General features: G+C 44.1%; 1 protein-coding gene across 5 annotated transcripts in view; it reads right to left on the bottom strand.

Moving 5' to 3' along the window:
- The window catches only part of KCNAB1 (potassium voltage-gated channel subfamily A regulatory beta subunit 1), a 417,300-nt gene that overhangs the window by 163,531 nt on the left and 237,171 nt on the right, over window positions 1-16,598 (bottom strand). Inside the window, exon 1 of one of the 5 annotated variants that reach the window (XM_082459588.1) lies at window positions 5,049-15,840. The exons of the other annotated variants lie outside the window; for them this stretch is intronic. Coding sequence (XP_082315714.1) covers window positions 5,049-5,407 — 359 coding nt within the window. The 5' untranslated portion in view covers window positions 5,408-15,840. Of the gene's footprint in view, window positions 1-5,048; window positions 15,841-16,598 lie in introns of those variants that run through there. 5 annotated transcript variants of the gene reach the window in all.

The following is a 16,598-nucleotide window of genomic DNA, read 5'->3' as shown; positions in this document are numbered from 1 at the left end:
AATTCAATTACTGCTTTTTAAAAAGAGTCCAAACTAATCAAATATGCCTTTCATTTAAAATCTTTCGGTTTTTCGACATGTTGATCTGAAAGAGCAATGAGTATGCTGCCTTAAAAAATCTGTACAGTTGTTTTTTTTTTTTAAGTCAAGGAATGAGTATACTACTAAGAATTAGCTTCTTCGGTACATAACTGACAGCCCAGCACTTCTGCCTCTCCATTCACATGCACCTGCAAATTCTGCTACTGGTCCAGCCCCCAGTGCTGAGGTAGCCCCAGTCACATTGCCAGTGACAGCCTCTACCAGAGACTTCTGATCTCAGCTACAGCTACTTTCATGGGTTTGAAGAAAGCCCTTTCATTTCTAGACAGAAGCAATATGCAAGTGTCTGGTTCCCCGCTGAGTTATTATTATTATTGTCTTTGCCTAAACTCCATTTGGAAAGGATCCACATAGTCTGTGCCAAAGAGGATATGTCTGTGTAGAGCAGGGGTCAACCACATTTATCTGTAAATATTTTCAGCTTTGCTAGCCATATCGTCTCTGTTGCAACTATTCAATTCTGCCACTGTAGTATGAGAACATCCAGAGACAATATGTAAATTAATGGGTGTGGCCATGTTCCAATAAAACTTTATTTACAAAACAGACAGCGGGCTGGATTTGGACCATGGCTCTCCTTTGGCAAACCCTAGTAGAGAATAATTTCTCCAAGCCCACGAACAGTGGTGCTCAGTGTGTGGCCTTCCAATCAACAGCATCAGCATTACCTGGGAAATTGTTAGAAATGCGAATTATCAAACTTTGGCATGTATCAGAATCACCTGGTAGTCTTGCTAGATATAGAATGCTGGGCCCCAATCCCAGTATTTCTCATTTGGGAGGTCTGGCTTGGGGCCTAAGAATTTGTCTTTCTCACAAGTTCCCAGATGACAATGGGTGCTGCAGGTGAGGGACTACATTTTGAGAACCACTGCAATAAACAGATGTCTTCCTGTACCTAGGATCTGGGGAGGGGGCCATGCAGTCATAAGAACATAGGGATGGCAGGGGTTACAGAGGCAGCAATAGCAGGGAGATTCAGACTTGCCTGTTCCTGTAATTGACTCTTTGTTGGGGTGAGGGTAGGATGGGCAAGGAAGCAAAAGGAGCCAAGGTCATGGGAAGGTGAGGAGCTTCTGGAGCTAGCACTACCAGCAAGCTCTGCAGAGAGAAAAGCTGTGAGAGGGTTGGACTGGCCCCTTTTCTTGCTGGCCTGGCTGACTGTACTTGCTTGCGTCCAGGTACAGGAGAGAACAGGGGAACTTTCTGAGCCGAGTGAAGAGCGCTCAGGGGGAATTCACAAAGACCTAGCTCACCCCGAGTGGGCTGCAGCACATTCAGGCCCCTGTTACTTTGTTATCGTATCAGATCATATACCTTCACATTTGATTTACTAGGCTTGTTGTTGTGGAAATGCAGGCTGCAATGAAACATCTGGGGCACCTGGGAAGGGAACCTGCCAGAACACCCCCATCAGATCAGTCCCACTCTCTCTCACCTGCCAAGTAGAGTTAAGATTCTTTAATCATCAAACGCCCCTGATGTGAGAGGACAGACTTGTCAAAGCCAGAGGCTGGTATACAAAGAGCTTGGATACCAAGTCCTCAACCCTGTGAAGTTGTCAAGGGATTTGCAGGCCAGCTGTGAGCAGATACTGGAAATGGTGGGAGCTGCAAGAGGAACTGCCCACAGGATTCCAGATATTCCAGCATGTCCTGGGGCTCTGCTGGGAAGAATGTGGATGGGCATAATCATTCCCATGGCTGCTTGCTCAAATGTGTAACTCATCCTGCACTACAGAGATGCTATCTTGATTAGGGGCCCCACTAGGACTGACCAAGAGGGCAGACTGAAGAGAATCAGCTCAGAGTCACAAAGTATTGGGAACCCTGGTGTTGGACTGTTATTTAGGACATCTAAGGCATGATGTCGGAACCAGGCTGGGAGAAGCAGGACGTCCTGGCCATACTGCTCTTTGCCCTGTGAAAGGGTTCTCACAGCCCCAGTGCTGAACTTCTCTGCATCCTCCCAATCTTCTAGGAACTCTGAACTCAATTCCACTCTTGGTTCCTGTTGAAGACCTTGCTCGAATCTTATTTTCAGAAGCAAAAAAATTTTAGATGGGATTGACTCCAGATACAAGATCCATCTTCCTCTGCTTTTTGCTGGCTTCAAGGGAGGGTCCTAGAACTGGTTACCGTACCTGCCTTTCAATCAGCAGTTACCAGGTAACTGGTAAGCAGTTACCTCCCTTGGGCTTCATGACCGAATTTATTGGACTTCCCCCAGCACAGACAGCAGAGAGCAGCCCTTTGGCCATAAATCACTTATGCCTTGTCTACAAGAACAAAACTCGGTATAAATAGCACTCAAAGGTTTTTAAAATTAACAAATGGAAACTGAATTTAGAGCAAGTTTTTAAAAAATACAATAACAGATCTGAGGTGAATCTTCTTCTTCACCATCTAATTTAGTCCTGACTTTATTTATTCTTCACTAAAAAAGAAAATCTCTGACATTTTTCCATTTACAGTGTTTTGGATTAAAAAAAAGAGAAAAAGTCCGTATCTTACATACATCTCCAAGACTTTGCCTGTTCATTCACTACCTTCTTCAGGGTTCAGAGTTACTTGGTGTCTAAAACGCTGATCATCCTAATGGCTTCCAGATTTCCCCTACCTCTTAAATGTATTTATATTGTTAATAATGAAGATCTACATTTTTCTTCCTAAATTGGTAAATTCAGATTTGTTTAGTAATATTCCTTTTAAATTGTATGAAAAATTAGTATCAATCTTAAAAATCACTGTAATCTAACAATAGGAAAATGACTGAGGATTTTATACTACAGCCATGTGATGGAATATACACAGCCATCAAAAATCCCTTAAGATACTGGATAATGTAAAAACATCATAGAGTGGATTAAAAGGCAGGAGTCTACGTTTTCAGTTGAGAACATGGAGCCATCTTGGACCCCCTGCATCACTTGCCGCTTGGTCTCCATTACATCCCCAGCCTATCTGGTTTAACCTTTAGGCTTGTCTCTCATTCTAGCTCTGTGTTTATTTCCTGGGATTAGATCACAACATTCATCTTCCCTGGCTTGGCCTTGGGCAATCCCTAGATTTATACCCTGGCTTTTCCTGCCCTGGCCTGCTTCAGTATTCACCCAGCTCCACCAGCTTTGTACCCCTGGGACCTCAGCCCTGTACCAATCACCCACACTCCCAGCACCCTAACTGGCACATAAGAGCCTTTCAATTTTAGGAAGAATTTGTAGTTTCATGGAGATTGTAGAGTAGCATGCTGACTCCCTTTAAGACAGAAAAAATTCAAGCTCAGATCCTCCAAAGTCAGCAAAAGGTGGAGACTTGACAATGGAAGGGAAGCAAAGCTTTGTGCCCTGACTCTTGTTCTCCAAGGTTCATCCTTTCTTTGGGATCTCTCTCATTTGCTCTAAGTATAGTGGTGGCCACTATCCTTTAAGAGTCTTAAAAGAACTTAGCTCAGTTTGGTAAAGGAGTTGATAGACTTCCTCACAGAGGTGAGATGACTTTAACCAATGCTCTGTGTCTAATGCATACATTGGGTCCAATTTGACATTGATATCGGCAATGATAGTTGAATCATTTGAACTACCCACTGCTTGGAAGCTTGGAGGAAGTAGCAAGGGCCATATCACCTCTTTAGGTTTCTTCTTAGAGGCCTAAAGAGGTGATAAAATCTTTAATAATTTTACAACCAGAAAAACTACTTAAAAAAATTCAAATCCCAATCTGCAGAATAAAACAAATACACAAAATAAAAGTGTTCCCTTGAATTTACAGATATACTTAATTAGCTAGTCATTATATGGAAATCATTACTTATGAGAATAAACTTCTGAAAGGTTCTAACATTCTGAAAAATTTCAAGTATTTACTTTGTTATTAAAATTATTATATAAATTAAACTTCATTTGCTGGTCTTATCTGAAGTAATATTCTGTAAAAATTTCCTTTACTATAATTTATTTTTGCATTCATTTCTCTCACATTAGGTAGCTGTGTCATATCTGACTTTTTATCTAACTTTGAATCAATTTTTAAAACATGCTCTTTTGAAAAATGCATTAAAATGATCAATATTTATTTTAGACAATATCTATGTCTTCAGTTTAAAAGTTTTTCTTTTTCCTCCATTCAGCCAGATCCTTCTTTTGTCTAAAGGAGAATGCAAACTTGTTCTTTCTCTGATACGCTCCTTTTTCTAGAGTCAGACTTAAAGATCTTGAAAGTACTGGAATCCATGTGGTCCGAGTGAGTGACATGGCCTATCGGAACCAGATGAGATTCCCAGGGCCACATCTTTCTTACGCTTCTTTCCCATCACTGAGCTTCCTCCGGCCACATGTTCCTCATACATTGGTGTCTCCCTCAAAGCCCATGACTTAGAAATCCACGGAGGAGGCTGACTGGCACCTTGGTGTCAAAAGGAAAAGTCTTGTAGAAATGAAAGACATGAAGGCGAGATCTACTGCCACAAATCTTACTGAGATTAAATTCACGAGGAGGCTGGTGAGGAGGAAAAGCCCAGTCCAAACAACTTTTGGCTTTCTTCTTTTCTTATCCTCCCCACAGGGTCAGCTACTGGAAAAGTGCTGAAGTAGGGCAAATAATGTTTGTTGCATCTCACAATGTTTGTTCCTATACCTTTTGGCCTTCTGGTTTCCCCTGCCCCTGCTCTACTGCCAGCAGAACAAAACCTATGTGATCAACCCACTCATATGCACACGTTTATCCCAGTAGAAGGGACAGTTCAAAACAATAGAAGTTTTCTGAGGAGGACTGAACTTAATCTAAAAGAAGAAAGGGTAGAATTTTTGGTATCGTTCGTTGCTCCTGTGCCAGAGTGAATATATGAAATAAGAAGCCTGTCCTAACATTTCATAAACTGCATTGCCTGGCACCCAGTGCCTCTGCCCCCAGAACGTCCTCACTTCCTCTCCTTATCTTTCCACTCACTGTGGTTGACATCTCACGTTCTCATTTCTTCCCAATTTTGTCTCCCTGGAAGCAGATATTTCCTTCAGCACTCTATTTCCCTTTGCGCATTGTTCCAGGGGCAAACCGTTTCTGCAACAACCTCTGGTCTGGACCCAGTACCTCTGAGAATTAAAGGGGGGAGAAGGGTGATAAAGCTGGAGGCATCTGGCCTTTCCTTGTATCCCTCTTTTTTCTATTGGGCTGCAGAGGAGAAGGACATTCAGGCAAATAGTTTGCTTCTGAGGTATCTTCTTAAAGTTCAATATAATCTCCTTAGTCACTTCATAATGCCTTGTATAAGCCAGAGGTGAAGCAAATGCTGTAACAGCTTTAACCATTCAGGGTTTCAGTCATTTCCCAACATCTCCCCTTCAGTTCTTATACCTTTTTCAGCAAAAGGTCAGTGCATTGATTTAACTGAGGAACGAAAAGCATCTAACTGTGTAACTAACTCTTCAAGCAGACTCTTCAAGTAGGATGCCGACCAGTCTCCAACATTTCATATTTTCTGAAGCAAATCTACTCTGGGGTTCATCTCTCTTGAAAACAAACCATCCAAGTACTAAACACCCTTCAAAAGACATCTTGTCTAGTTGTCAGAATAGGAAAATTCATAGCAGCCCTGATGGTGACAGACTGTGGCATCCCTGCCAGTGTCTGGAAACCTGGATGCCGTCAAGTGGCAGAGCTGTGAGGTTCAAAACCAGCTCAGGGGCGAAAAACTCCGTTGGAAACCACCCATCTCTGCCATTGCCTATCAAGCTGGCACAAGACTCAAGCTGAGAATATTTTTTTCTTTTTAGCTGGCATATTGAAATCTGTAAACCTCTTTCTGTAGAACAGAAGCTGTTGAGGGTTTATTTTTTCCTGACTTGAGCTACAGCACATGGAAAGATCCTGAAATCTAACTTTGTCAATGATCAGAGATCGGAGTGGGTTGGGGGTGGGGTGGTGGGAGTTTATCTTCGTAGTGACATTATTAGAAAGAAACAACGAGGCCCGTACAGTGACCAGCTGTCCCAGTCTGCCCAGAAGTGAGGAGTTCCCTGGACATGGGACTTTCAATGCTAAAACCAGGATAGTTCTGGGAACACCAGGATGATTGTTCACCCTAAAACTGGGCTGAGGTGACCCAAATTCTGGTGCTAAGGAGATTAGGCCTCAAACTCACAAAAGAGTTTCCAGGCAATGGAATTTAAAGGACTGTCTTCACCCATGATGAACTGCCTCCCTGCAAAAGCAGATTATCAACCCGTTCTAAAATTTCTAATGCCAGGAAAATTTGACATGGTAAAGGCAGGAATCCTGGCTGCTGAGTTGGCCCTCGGCCCAATGGTGATCTGAGTCTTGAGAATATGTCCAGCCTTGCTCCCACCTATAGCTGCTCTCTGAGAGCTCTGCTGTACCTCCTACTCTAGATACCCCCTTCACCAGTCTGATCTCCCCACACGTCCCATTCTGCAGCAGAAACACCTCAGAAACGCCTTACCAATCTGATGGCCAGTTAGCATCTTATCAGCGGTTAATAGCTAATAACCTGCTTCCAGAACCAAAAACCTTTAGATTTGGAAGGCACCTGAAAGGTCACCTAGCCAGGGGTTCTTCGAGGCCTGTCCAGCGTCAGGCTGGCTGTACAAGAATCACTCGAGGACGATTATCAGTTGGTCTGAACCAGGTTATGCTGTGCTAAGCAGCAAGCTCCCCATTCCAGTGGCTTATCATGACAAGGGTTACTTTTCACTCAGGCTCCATCCGTATCTATTGCAGGCAGGCAGAGTGCTCTGCTTCTTGTGGTAACTCGGAGACCCCAAAGTGGCTGATCCCATGCCAGAAGGAAAAGGCAATGGGGGACTATCTCACTCTGTCCGTTCAGTGCTCATCCGGGAGCAGACAATGGTCCCTTCCACTCACAACCAGTGGCCAGAACTGGTCACAGAGCCCCCCACAACTGCAGGAGGGCCACGGAATGCAACTCTGCCTGGTTCCCAGAAGTGAGCTGGACAGGAAATAGCCAGTTAATAGCACTGAGTACACAAAAAGCCTATACAATGCAGGTACTGAATTCAGCTTCTGGGGCTTCTGATTCAGTGGATCTGAGTGAAACCTGGGAATCAAGGTAGATTTAAAGACTCTCCAGGATTTTAGAAGGGGCAGCCTGTCGGGAAACTACAGATGAGGTGATCTACTTAGGTGAAGAGTCAAATGAGGTCAGGTTTCTGGACTCTTGATCCAGTGCTCTTTCAAGCTGCACTGCTTCCTCAAAAGAGTTTGCATTTTATATATATATTTTTTCAGCTAAAGGATTAAATCTTTCATGAAATATTGAGCGTCTGTGTGAGACTAATGGGCAGTTTTTGGAATCTTGGGTACTTCCTCACATGTCAGATGAGTTGATGGGCCCTCCCAATTTTACCCAGGCCCCCTCTTTTCCAGAGGCAAGAGGATACTGGGGTGAGCAGGGAGGAATGAGGTAGAAGAGTCTGTCTGGTCCACTTCCCTGTGTGTCCTGCCGACTGAAGCTCCTCCCCTTCCCCAAACCAGGTCCTTTCCTCACTGTGTTTCTGGCCTAGCTGGTAATTGCCTTCTCTCTCTGTGTGCACTGATTTAGTTAGATGAGATGTTCCGTACATTTCCCTGAAAAGTCCAGGAGGGAGCTCTGCCACAAGCTCCTCCCTGCCTATGTGTCTCCTTGGAGGGCACCACATAAGAACGCCAGCCTGTGAGGACCACACTCCCACTTTAGCAGTAAGTGAACATGCTTGTTCTCTCCACAAGGGAGGTTTCACTCCCTTTTCTGACCCACCTCCTCATCTCCTCCTGAAACCCCCTCAAGTGTCAGCTCAGAGCTGTTCTCTAAAACTGCCACCTGCTATGGCAGCTCTCACTGTTCCCTCAGTCTGAAATATTCCACTCTCTTTTGCTGAAATTTCCATTCTTTAACTAACCAGCTCAAGTATTGCCACTTCTCTGCAAAGTTTCCTAGTCCCAAAACTCAGTATTAAATACTCCTTTCTCAAGACACATGCACCCCAATGTTCATAGCAACACTGTTTACAATAGCCAAGACATGGAAGCTACCCAAGTGCCCATCAATAGATGAATAGTAAAGAAAATGTGGTATATACAGTGGAATACTACCCAGCCATAAAAAAGAATAATATGTTGTCATTTTCAGCAACATGGCTGGACCTAGAGGATATCATACTTAATGAAGTAAGTCACACAGAGAAAGACAAATACTATATGATCTCACTTATATGTGAAATCTAAAAAATAATACAAATGAATCTATATACTAAACAGAAACAGACTCAGAGACATAGAAAACAGACTTATGGTTACCAAAGGGGAAAGGGAGGAGGGGGAGGGACAAATTAGGAGTATGGCATTATCAGATACACAATATTATGCATGAAATAGATAAGCAACAAGGATTTACTGGATAGCACAGGGAATTATATCTAATACCTTGCAATAACCTATAATCAAATATATCTGCAAAAAAAACAAATCACTATGCTGTATACCTGAAACTCACACAATATTGTAAATCAACTATATTTCAATAAAAAAAATTTTTTAAATACTCCTTTCTCTAGAATCTAATGGCTCTTTGTTTATAGCTTTCTTCTAAAACAGATTTTTTCCACTTCCTTTTATAAGTTAACTTGGAGGCCAATGTCTCCCTCAGCAGAGTGCCCTTCAAGAGGAGGGACCAGGTCTATTTGGTGTGTTTGTCTCTCTAGCATCTTGCATAATTCCTGTAACGTTTGACATTGAATACATCTTTCTGGAAGTAAGGAGGAAAGGAGGAAGGAAGGAAAAGGAGAAGGTTATTTCACCTTCCTCCATAGATTCCAATCTCTCTAAGGTTGTATGTTATTCACCTTTGAATTTACATCTCATCCCCGATATCACTCAATTTAGCAATGATTTCATATAGTAAGTGCACCAGGATTTTTTTTTTTTTTTTGACCTGGAGACTGGGATCTAATTCTGCTTTTCTGTGAACTAGTTGTGCTGTTGTGAGAGTTAGGCCTTACTTTTCTTAAATCTAAATCAAAAGGATTCAAAATATCCTTCAGGGTTTCCCAGATGAATCCTCAGTACCAAAAAGAACGCACATCACTTGCAAAGATAAATATTGGCCATGTACAGAATACATGATTCATAAATCAAATCAAGCAACTCTGAAGGAGAACGATGGCAAGTATTTCTCTATAATCCAAGCTGGGTGAGAAAACAAAGCTGCTGCATGTTGGTCACCTTGGTTTTTGTTCTCTTCCTTGGCAATGGAGGATAGAGAGAAAGGTGCTGGAGAAGGACCAAATGTGTTTACAGATCTCAGCTGATGGGAAGGTGTCAGGAAGCAGAAAGCTACCTATCCAGCGGCTGACATGCTTGCAATGGCAACCCCCATGTCTAGAAACACAAGCTGTAGGAAATGGAACCTGCTGCAAAAATTTGGAGCAACCATATCCTTCCAGTCCTTCAGGCTAAAACATTGGCAACTGTCATAATCTGAATGTTTGTGCCCCACCCAAACCCCAACTGCCAAATCTGTATGTTGAAATCCAAGGTGATGGTGTTTGGAGGTGGGGCCTTTGGGAGGTCATTAAGTCATGAAGGTTGTCATGACCTAATGAGATGGATACCCTTATAAGAGAAACCCCCGAGAGCTGCCTTGCCCCATTCCACCATGTGAGGACACAACAAAAATCTGCAACTTAGAAGGGAGTCCTCACCTGACCATGCTGGTGCCAGGATCTTAGACTTCAGCCTCCAGAACTAAGAGAACTAAATTTTGTTTATAAGTCACCCAGTCTGTGGTATTTTGTTACAGCAGCTTGAAAAGACTAAGACGGCATCAGTTCTCATTCCTCTCTTCATCTCACACCCATACCCAACCCATCGGGAAGTAAATTCTGCCTGTTCTTCCTTCAAAATATATCTGAAAAAATATATATATATCTGGACCTGACTCATTTCTCACCACCTCCATTGCCACCATCTCTCTCCCAGATCATTGCAAGAGCCTCACAACAGTCTCCTTGCCTCTGACCTTTCTCTTACTTGGTGGCCAGAGGAATATTGTTAAAACACAGGTCAGAGCTCATTGCTGCTGTGCTCCGAAACTTCTGGTGAATTTCCATCTCCCACCATGCAAAGCATACAGAGCTCTCCAGGACCTGGCCTCCACTGCCTCTCTGACCTCCTCTGTAATCTCCACTGGTTCCCTCTGTGGTCACCACCCGACCCCTTGCTTTTCCTTAACATGCTGGGACACACTCCTGCTCTGGACACTTCCCCAGACTATCACAGGGCTGACTTCCCCACCTCCTTCAGCTCATGTGTCACTTTCCCAAGGGTGACTTCCCTGACCGCCTTGTTAAAAAAATACAGTTCCCACACAAATGCCCTCATCCATCTCCCTTCTTTTATTTTTATGCACTTACCTCCACCTAACAGTACACATTTCTCATCTTCTTTATAATCTGTTTCCCCCAACTAAAATGTAAGCTCTTCGAGGGCAAGGATTTTTGCTGGATTTTGCTTTTGCTCTATCCCCAGTGCCTGGAGCAGATGTAAGAGGGGTCTGGGGAATATTTGCCCAATGAATGAATGAATGAATGAATGGGGGTAGCTCACAGAACTGATGGGGGGAACTCTAGAACCCAGCTCAGAAGTGAACAGGAACCCAGCTTCTCCCAGGAGGAGGGCCACCTGCCTTCACAGCGCTGCCAGGGAATGCTCACATGGAATAATTCTCAGAGAAGTTAAAACAAATGAATCAGCAAGCCCTCCTCGAATCTCTCCTAGCGAGTGGATGACTGGAAATCCCACAGGAAGCGTGATCCTTGAAGGCAAGGACCTCCCACAGCTCTGGGGACTTTCAGCAGCAACTGTCAAAGAGACAGGCTTTGACTGGGATGGCTCCACGGCACCTCCAGGTGTTGGGGATATTTCTCTCTCCTATGTCCTTCTCCTTCTGTCCTTGGTCCTCTACTCCTGGCTTCAGTTGGGGCTGGCGTGTCTTTTGGCCCTCCTGGTTCCTGAGCTCAGAGCCACCTTAAGGCAAGGGAGCATCCAACCAATAAACATGTTCTGAGCATCAGCGACCTGCCAGGCACTGTGCTAGGTTCTAGGGACCCCAAAAGAACCAGTCAAGGACCCTGCCCTCTAGGATTCTACAGCCCCACTGGGGAGATGAGGCAAATGCACAAGGAAGGGAAAGCAGTGAAGAAGGACCCAATTTAAGTGTTAAATGAAGGATCCACCATTGGAATTCTGAGAAGGGATGAGGGAGCCCTGGAACATGGATGCCCGAAGAAGGGTCCATGGAAGAGGCAGGGTTGAAATTGGCTCAGAAGGGTTGAGAGGAGATAGACAGGCCAATCTGAAGGGGCAGGTTTTCTGGAGACATCCAAACATCCATAGTTCAATGCCCAAATTCTAGGGGCAGAATTCTGGGGTGAGCAAGGCCGGGAGCCTCCTCCAAATCCGGGCTGGAGGCAGGTGTCTGCCTTCTTTCTGTGCGGACTCTAAGGGTGGGGCAGCTCCTCAGAACAATGGCTCCTGTTCCTCATTCCTCCCCGATTTGTTCCGGGACCACGGAGGTGCCCTAGTTGGCAGACCCAAACATACACAGTCTCCACGTCTGAGCTCTGGGGCATTCAGACTTTGGAGAGCTTGTAACCATTACTTCTGCCCCCGGTCTGTTCCTACAATTTGGTTCCAGCAAATCCATTTTCCTCATAATCAGCTTTGTTTGCTTTTTCATTTCTGAAATCTGTTCTGAAGATAAAGCCTCTCTGCATGTCCACACGCACATTAATCCTCCTTGCTCAGAAAGCCAGGCAGGCTAACTACCCACGCTCCCCAGCACCTTCCATAGCACCTCCCTGGAGACTTCCCCGTGCTTATCTACACTGACGGTGTCTCTCACCACCCAACATTATTGGGACCCACCATTCCTGTCTGAAGAAGAGTTGAGGTAAGTTATAAAAATAGGGAGACGCACCGAGAATAAACCAGCTTTTCTCAGCACTTTCCATGAGCTTAGCTTGTTCTTCTGCAATCTTTACTGGGCCTTTTTTCTCTCCCCCTAAGTAATGAACTTGAAAAGCTATTTTCCCTCGTTGGCATGGCTTGTATTTTCTCCCCCGCACCCCCCATCACACCCACAGGTATTTCCACCTCTGCATGGGACCTCTTTCCAACTCAGGATAGGCATTTCTTCTTTCATTCGGTATTAGTTCACCTCATCAACTTTCATTCCCCCTCACTCCTGAGGAAAGGGGAAGAGGGGGATGTGGGTGGGTGGGAGTGCTGGGGTCCACGGAGGCCGCTGCAAAGCCTGTACAGCATTGCCAAGTCAGGCCTCCTGCCTCGCACATGAAACAGAGGCCGTTTACCTGGACTTCCTCAGTGTCCCCTCCTCCAAAGTATCCTCACCTCCTGGTCACAAGCGGTAGCAGACACCTAGTTTTCTGGGGCTTTGTTTTTGTTAATATTTATTTATTTTTCTGACCCAACACCCTTTGCTACTTTTCTGCCAACAGCACCCTGGCTTTCCTCAAGAACATCCTCACCCTCAAACCTTCATTCTGCAAACCAGTGATTAATTTCTGTTCCTGTTGTTATTTGCAACAAAACAAGAGACCTACCCCTATCCGGGGAGTAAGTGTCCTTCCTTCTATCCACCAGTGTGCTTGATCACATCTCCTCCTATCTCCTTGGGTCCTTATTCTATCGTTATCTCCTCTCTCATCTTCAGTGCCTTGTGTTTTCCTCAAGTCTCTTACATGCTTAAAAAAAACCAGAAAAACCCTCAGTTGTGTTCTGAGCTCTCCCATTGCCTTGGCTATCCCAGAGCCTCCCTTTTCTTCCCAAGTAGCTTACCAAGGTCATCTGATCTCAGACTCTTCCCTTATTTACCTCTCATTACTCATCAGCCAACAACTGTCTAGCCTCCTTCCCCAGCATGTCATTAAAACTGTGCTCATTAAAACCAGAGGTGACCTCTTAACAGTCCTTTCCTGTGGTTGCCTTTCCGTCCTCAGCTTCTTTATCTCCTCTAGGGAATGTTATAGTGTTGACCTTGCCCGTATTTTTCATCCTCTCCTTCCTTATTGTCCTCTGCAGTCTTTGACCTTTGTTTTCTAATCTTCTCTACCTTTCATCTTCTGCCCCCTGCTTCACATCGGACTCCAGAGCTGGTCCTCATCTCTCCTCCCTTCTCTCACTGCTCTCTCCTCCTGCGTGTGACTTCATCCACTCCAGTGCCTCCTGTTATTGTTCACAGGATACCTGAGTTCCATGTGGGCATTTCCAATTGCCTGTGAATACTCTGTTGAACAGGTTACAGGGACCTCAAGCTTACAGAGCCCCACACATAGTAGATGTCAATAAAGAACTGTGAAAAGCATAAATGAAAACATCCCCAACATGTAAGACACTGAACGCAAGGCATAGAGAATTTCCTGCCATCCTGACAAAGTTATTTTGAACTTCTGTCCTTTTGCACATGGTTTCCCCACTACCTCCTTTTCCTTCAAGTACCTACTTTGCTGCTTATTCTTCCTTTAAATATCAATTCAAGCATTACTTCTTCTAGGAATCCTTCCCTGGACGACACATACCTGCAAAGGTACTGCACACACACAGTTATTTTCTTTGGCCTCTGGGATCCCATAATGCCTTATAATTCATTTAAAAAATAGTTATAACACCTTATGTTGTTTTGATTTGCTTATTTATATTTCAGTTTGTATCACTAGACAACAAACAAGCCTGGTCTTATCTCTGCCTCTCACTGGCCATGGGACATTCATAAAGTCATTGAACTTCTTGGAATGTCAATGTCCTCACCTAACAAATAGAGGGAATAACACCAGCCCAGCTTCGATCATAGGGCTGCATATGGGTGGGCTTTGTAAACTCAACAAAGGAAAGTTGTGGCTTCTGCAAGGAACAGAGAGCCAGGCAAACAGCATTTTAGTCCCCATTCTGCTGTTCATCAGCCCTGTGAAACTAGAGTTAATTTTCATGTTTGAAGAAATCTGGGTTGTGGAATATAGGAGATAACACATGCAATATTGCTTTGTAAAGGGTAAGTGTCTAATGCAAGACATTGCTACTTTTTTTTTTTTTTTTTTGCGTGGCATGTGGGATCTTAGTTCCTCGACCAGGGATCAAACCTGCGCCCCCTGCATTGGAAGCACAGAGTTTTAAACACTGGACCACCAGGGAAGTCCCAAGATATTGTTACTTTATTATTATTTTGTCTTAACCTACTCTAAACACAAAACTAAATTAAACTATATCAGTGCAATGGTCAACAAAGGGAGAAGTAAGGGAGACTTACATGTTGAATATAGCCCTTGTATATTTATATCACAGGAATGACACTGGTTTAACATTTTAAATTTATGTGGCCTATCATGAGAGCTCACTTTTACTGAGTACTCACTTTGAACATCATGTTAAGCACTTAACCTACATTTTTTAAAAAATCTAATCTTTACAACAACTTACCGAAGTAGGTATTGTTAATGGCCGAGCAGGGTGTGGTCCCCACATCTGTCTCAATGTAGCTGAAGTTTGTGCCACTCACCACTGTGCTCTGCCGCCCATCTCTAGTGGGAAAGGCAAAGGGACTGGCTCCCAGGACTCAGTGATGCTGAGGGCTGCGGCCAATGGAGTCCTGCTTTAAGTTCTCTACCCAATGGACCAGAAAGGCTGACATTTCTGCTGTAATTTTCCCACATAAAGCTTTTGGACTGGAACTATCTAGTACTAGGAATTAAACCTCCTTATTGGTGTACCTTCTAAAAAATGATGTTTGACAAATAAATATTTGCTATTTGCAAACTGTCATGAACAAATCAAGCTTCCCAAGGCAAGTATTATAAAATGTCCTCAGGATGAGGTTCAAACGCTGAAGTAACTCAGGAATTCATGGCCAAAATGAGTGAGGAGAGGAAACAGAAGTTAGTCTTTCACTCCTCTCCATCCCTTTATTTCTCTTCCTACTTTAAGGCAGCATGTTCACAGCAGGGTCACAAAATCAAAGAGTTGAAGAACAAGAAGGTTCTCAAAGATGGAGACATAGGTTCTCATCCAACTGCCTTCTTTGAGAAACCAAAGCCCAGAGAGGTTAAATGAGTTTCCTAAGGCCACACAGCTGGTAGGCATCTGGTTACTGCCTATTGGTGAGTGATATTTAAGACCTAAGTCATTCAATGTTCACAACAGCTCAGTAAGGTAGCTACCATTATCACCCTCATTTTACAGTTGAAGAAACTGAAGTACAGCGAGGTTGAGCGACTTGTCCAGTGAAGGCAGTGCCAAGAGTCTACCCCAGGCCATTTGGCTCCTCTTCACTGCTTCCTTCTCCTGGATCTTCAATGACACATCCCATTTTCACATAGGACAGACGCAGCCGGGGAGCCCATCCCTTGTCTGGCCTGTACAGACAGAAGCCTTTAAGAGCCCTCCTCTGATCAATACCTGAGGTGAGTTCAACCCCTTTTGTTTTAGTTTGCCAAGGCCTATCACAGTCGGGGCTGGAAAGGTCATTTGCTCCAGGCCTACTGACCATGAAGGGCCTCATATTTAGATCTTTGACATTCCTCTTACTGTGGCCATACACACAGTCTCAGAGAGACATAGACAAGGTAGGAATAAATTATCTTTATCACACAACCTGACAACAGAGCTTACCTTAAAAACTTAGTGGGTTTTTTTTTAACATAAATTCTTTTGTTATTCTGTAACTGACAATTATTTTACACTTTACATTTCATTAAAAGGGTGGGGGCTTCCCTGGTGGCGCAGTGGTTGAGAATCTGCCTGCCAATGCAGGGGACACGGGTTCGAGCCCTGGTCTGGGAGGATCCCACATGCCGCGGAGCAACTAGGCCCGTGAGCCACAGCTGCTGAGCCTGCGCGTCTGGAGCCTGTGCTCCGCAACAGGAGAGGCCGCGACACTGAGAGGCCCGCGCACCGCGATGAAGAGTGGCCCCTGCACGCTGCAAGTCGAAAAAGCCCTCGCACAGAAACGAAGACCCAATGCAGCCAAAAATAAAATAATTAATTAAAAGAAAAAAAAATTAAAAAAAAAAAAAGGGTGGATTTATAGGATATAAAGATTTAAAAGCACTTCAGCTTTTGTAACCTTCATTTTACATTTCTTCTTCCTTTTACCCTTGAACTGCCAAGCTCTCCCTTGAACTTGGAGGGGCTTTGCCTCTTACTTCCTGAAGCCTCTCCAAATTATTCTTTATGAAAAATAAAAATGAGATTAAGTTCTCCATTTAAGGACTGGCTGCAGCAAGGGCGATTAAATCTGCCCAGGTTTCATATACCCTGGCTCTCAGGAAATTTCCAAGGCTTTTGTGACATTCTTCCCCCACCCAGCTGTAATTGTTTTTCAGTAGATAAAATTGCTTTGTGGATTTGCCCTGTTCTGTTGGGTTGAAATAACAAAAGGAGACAGTTTCTGCTACTCAGCTACCTTGAAGTCTT

This window comes from Balaenoptera physalus (genome assembly GCF_965194825.1).
Source record: "Balaenoptera physalus genome assembly, chromosome: 4".
In the NCBI taxonomy this organism is placed as follows: domain Eukaryota; kingdom Metazoa; phylum Chordata; class Mammalia; order Artiodactyla; family Balaenopteridae; genus Balaenoptera; species Balaenoptera physalus.
This window is presented reverse-complemented; position numbering and strand designations above follow the sequence as displayed.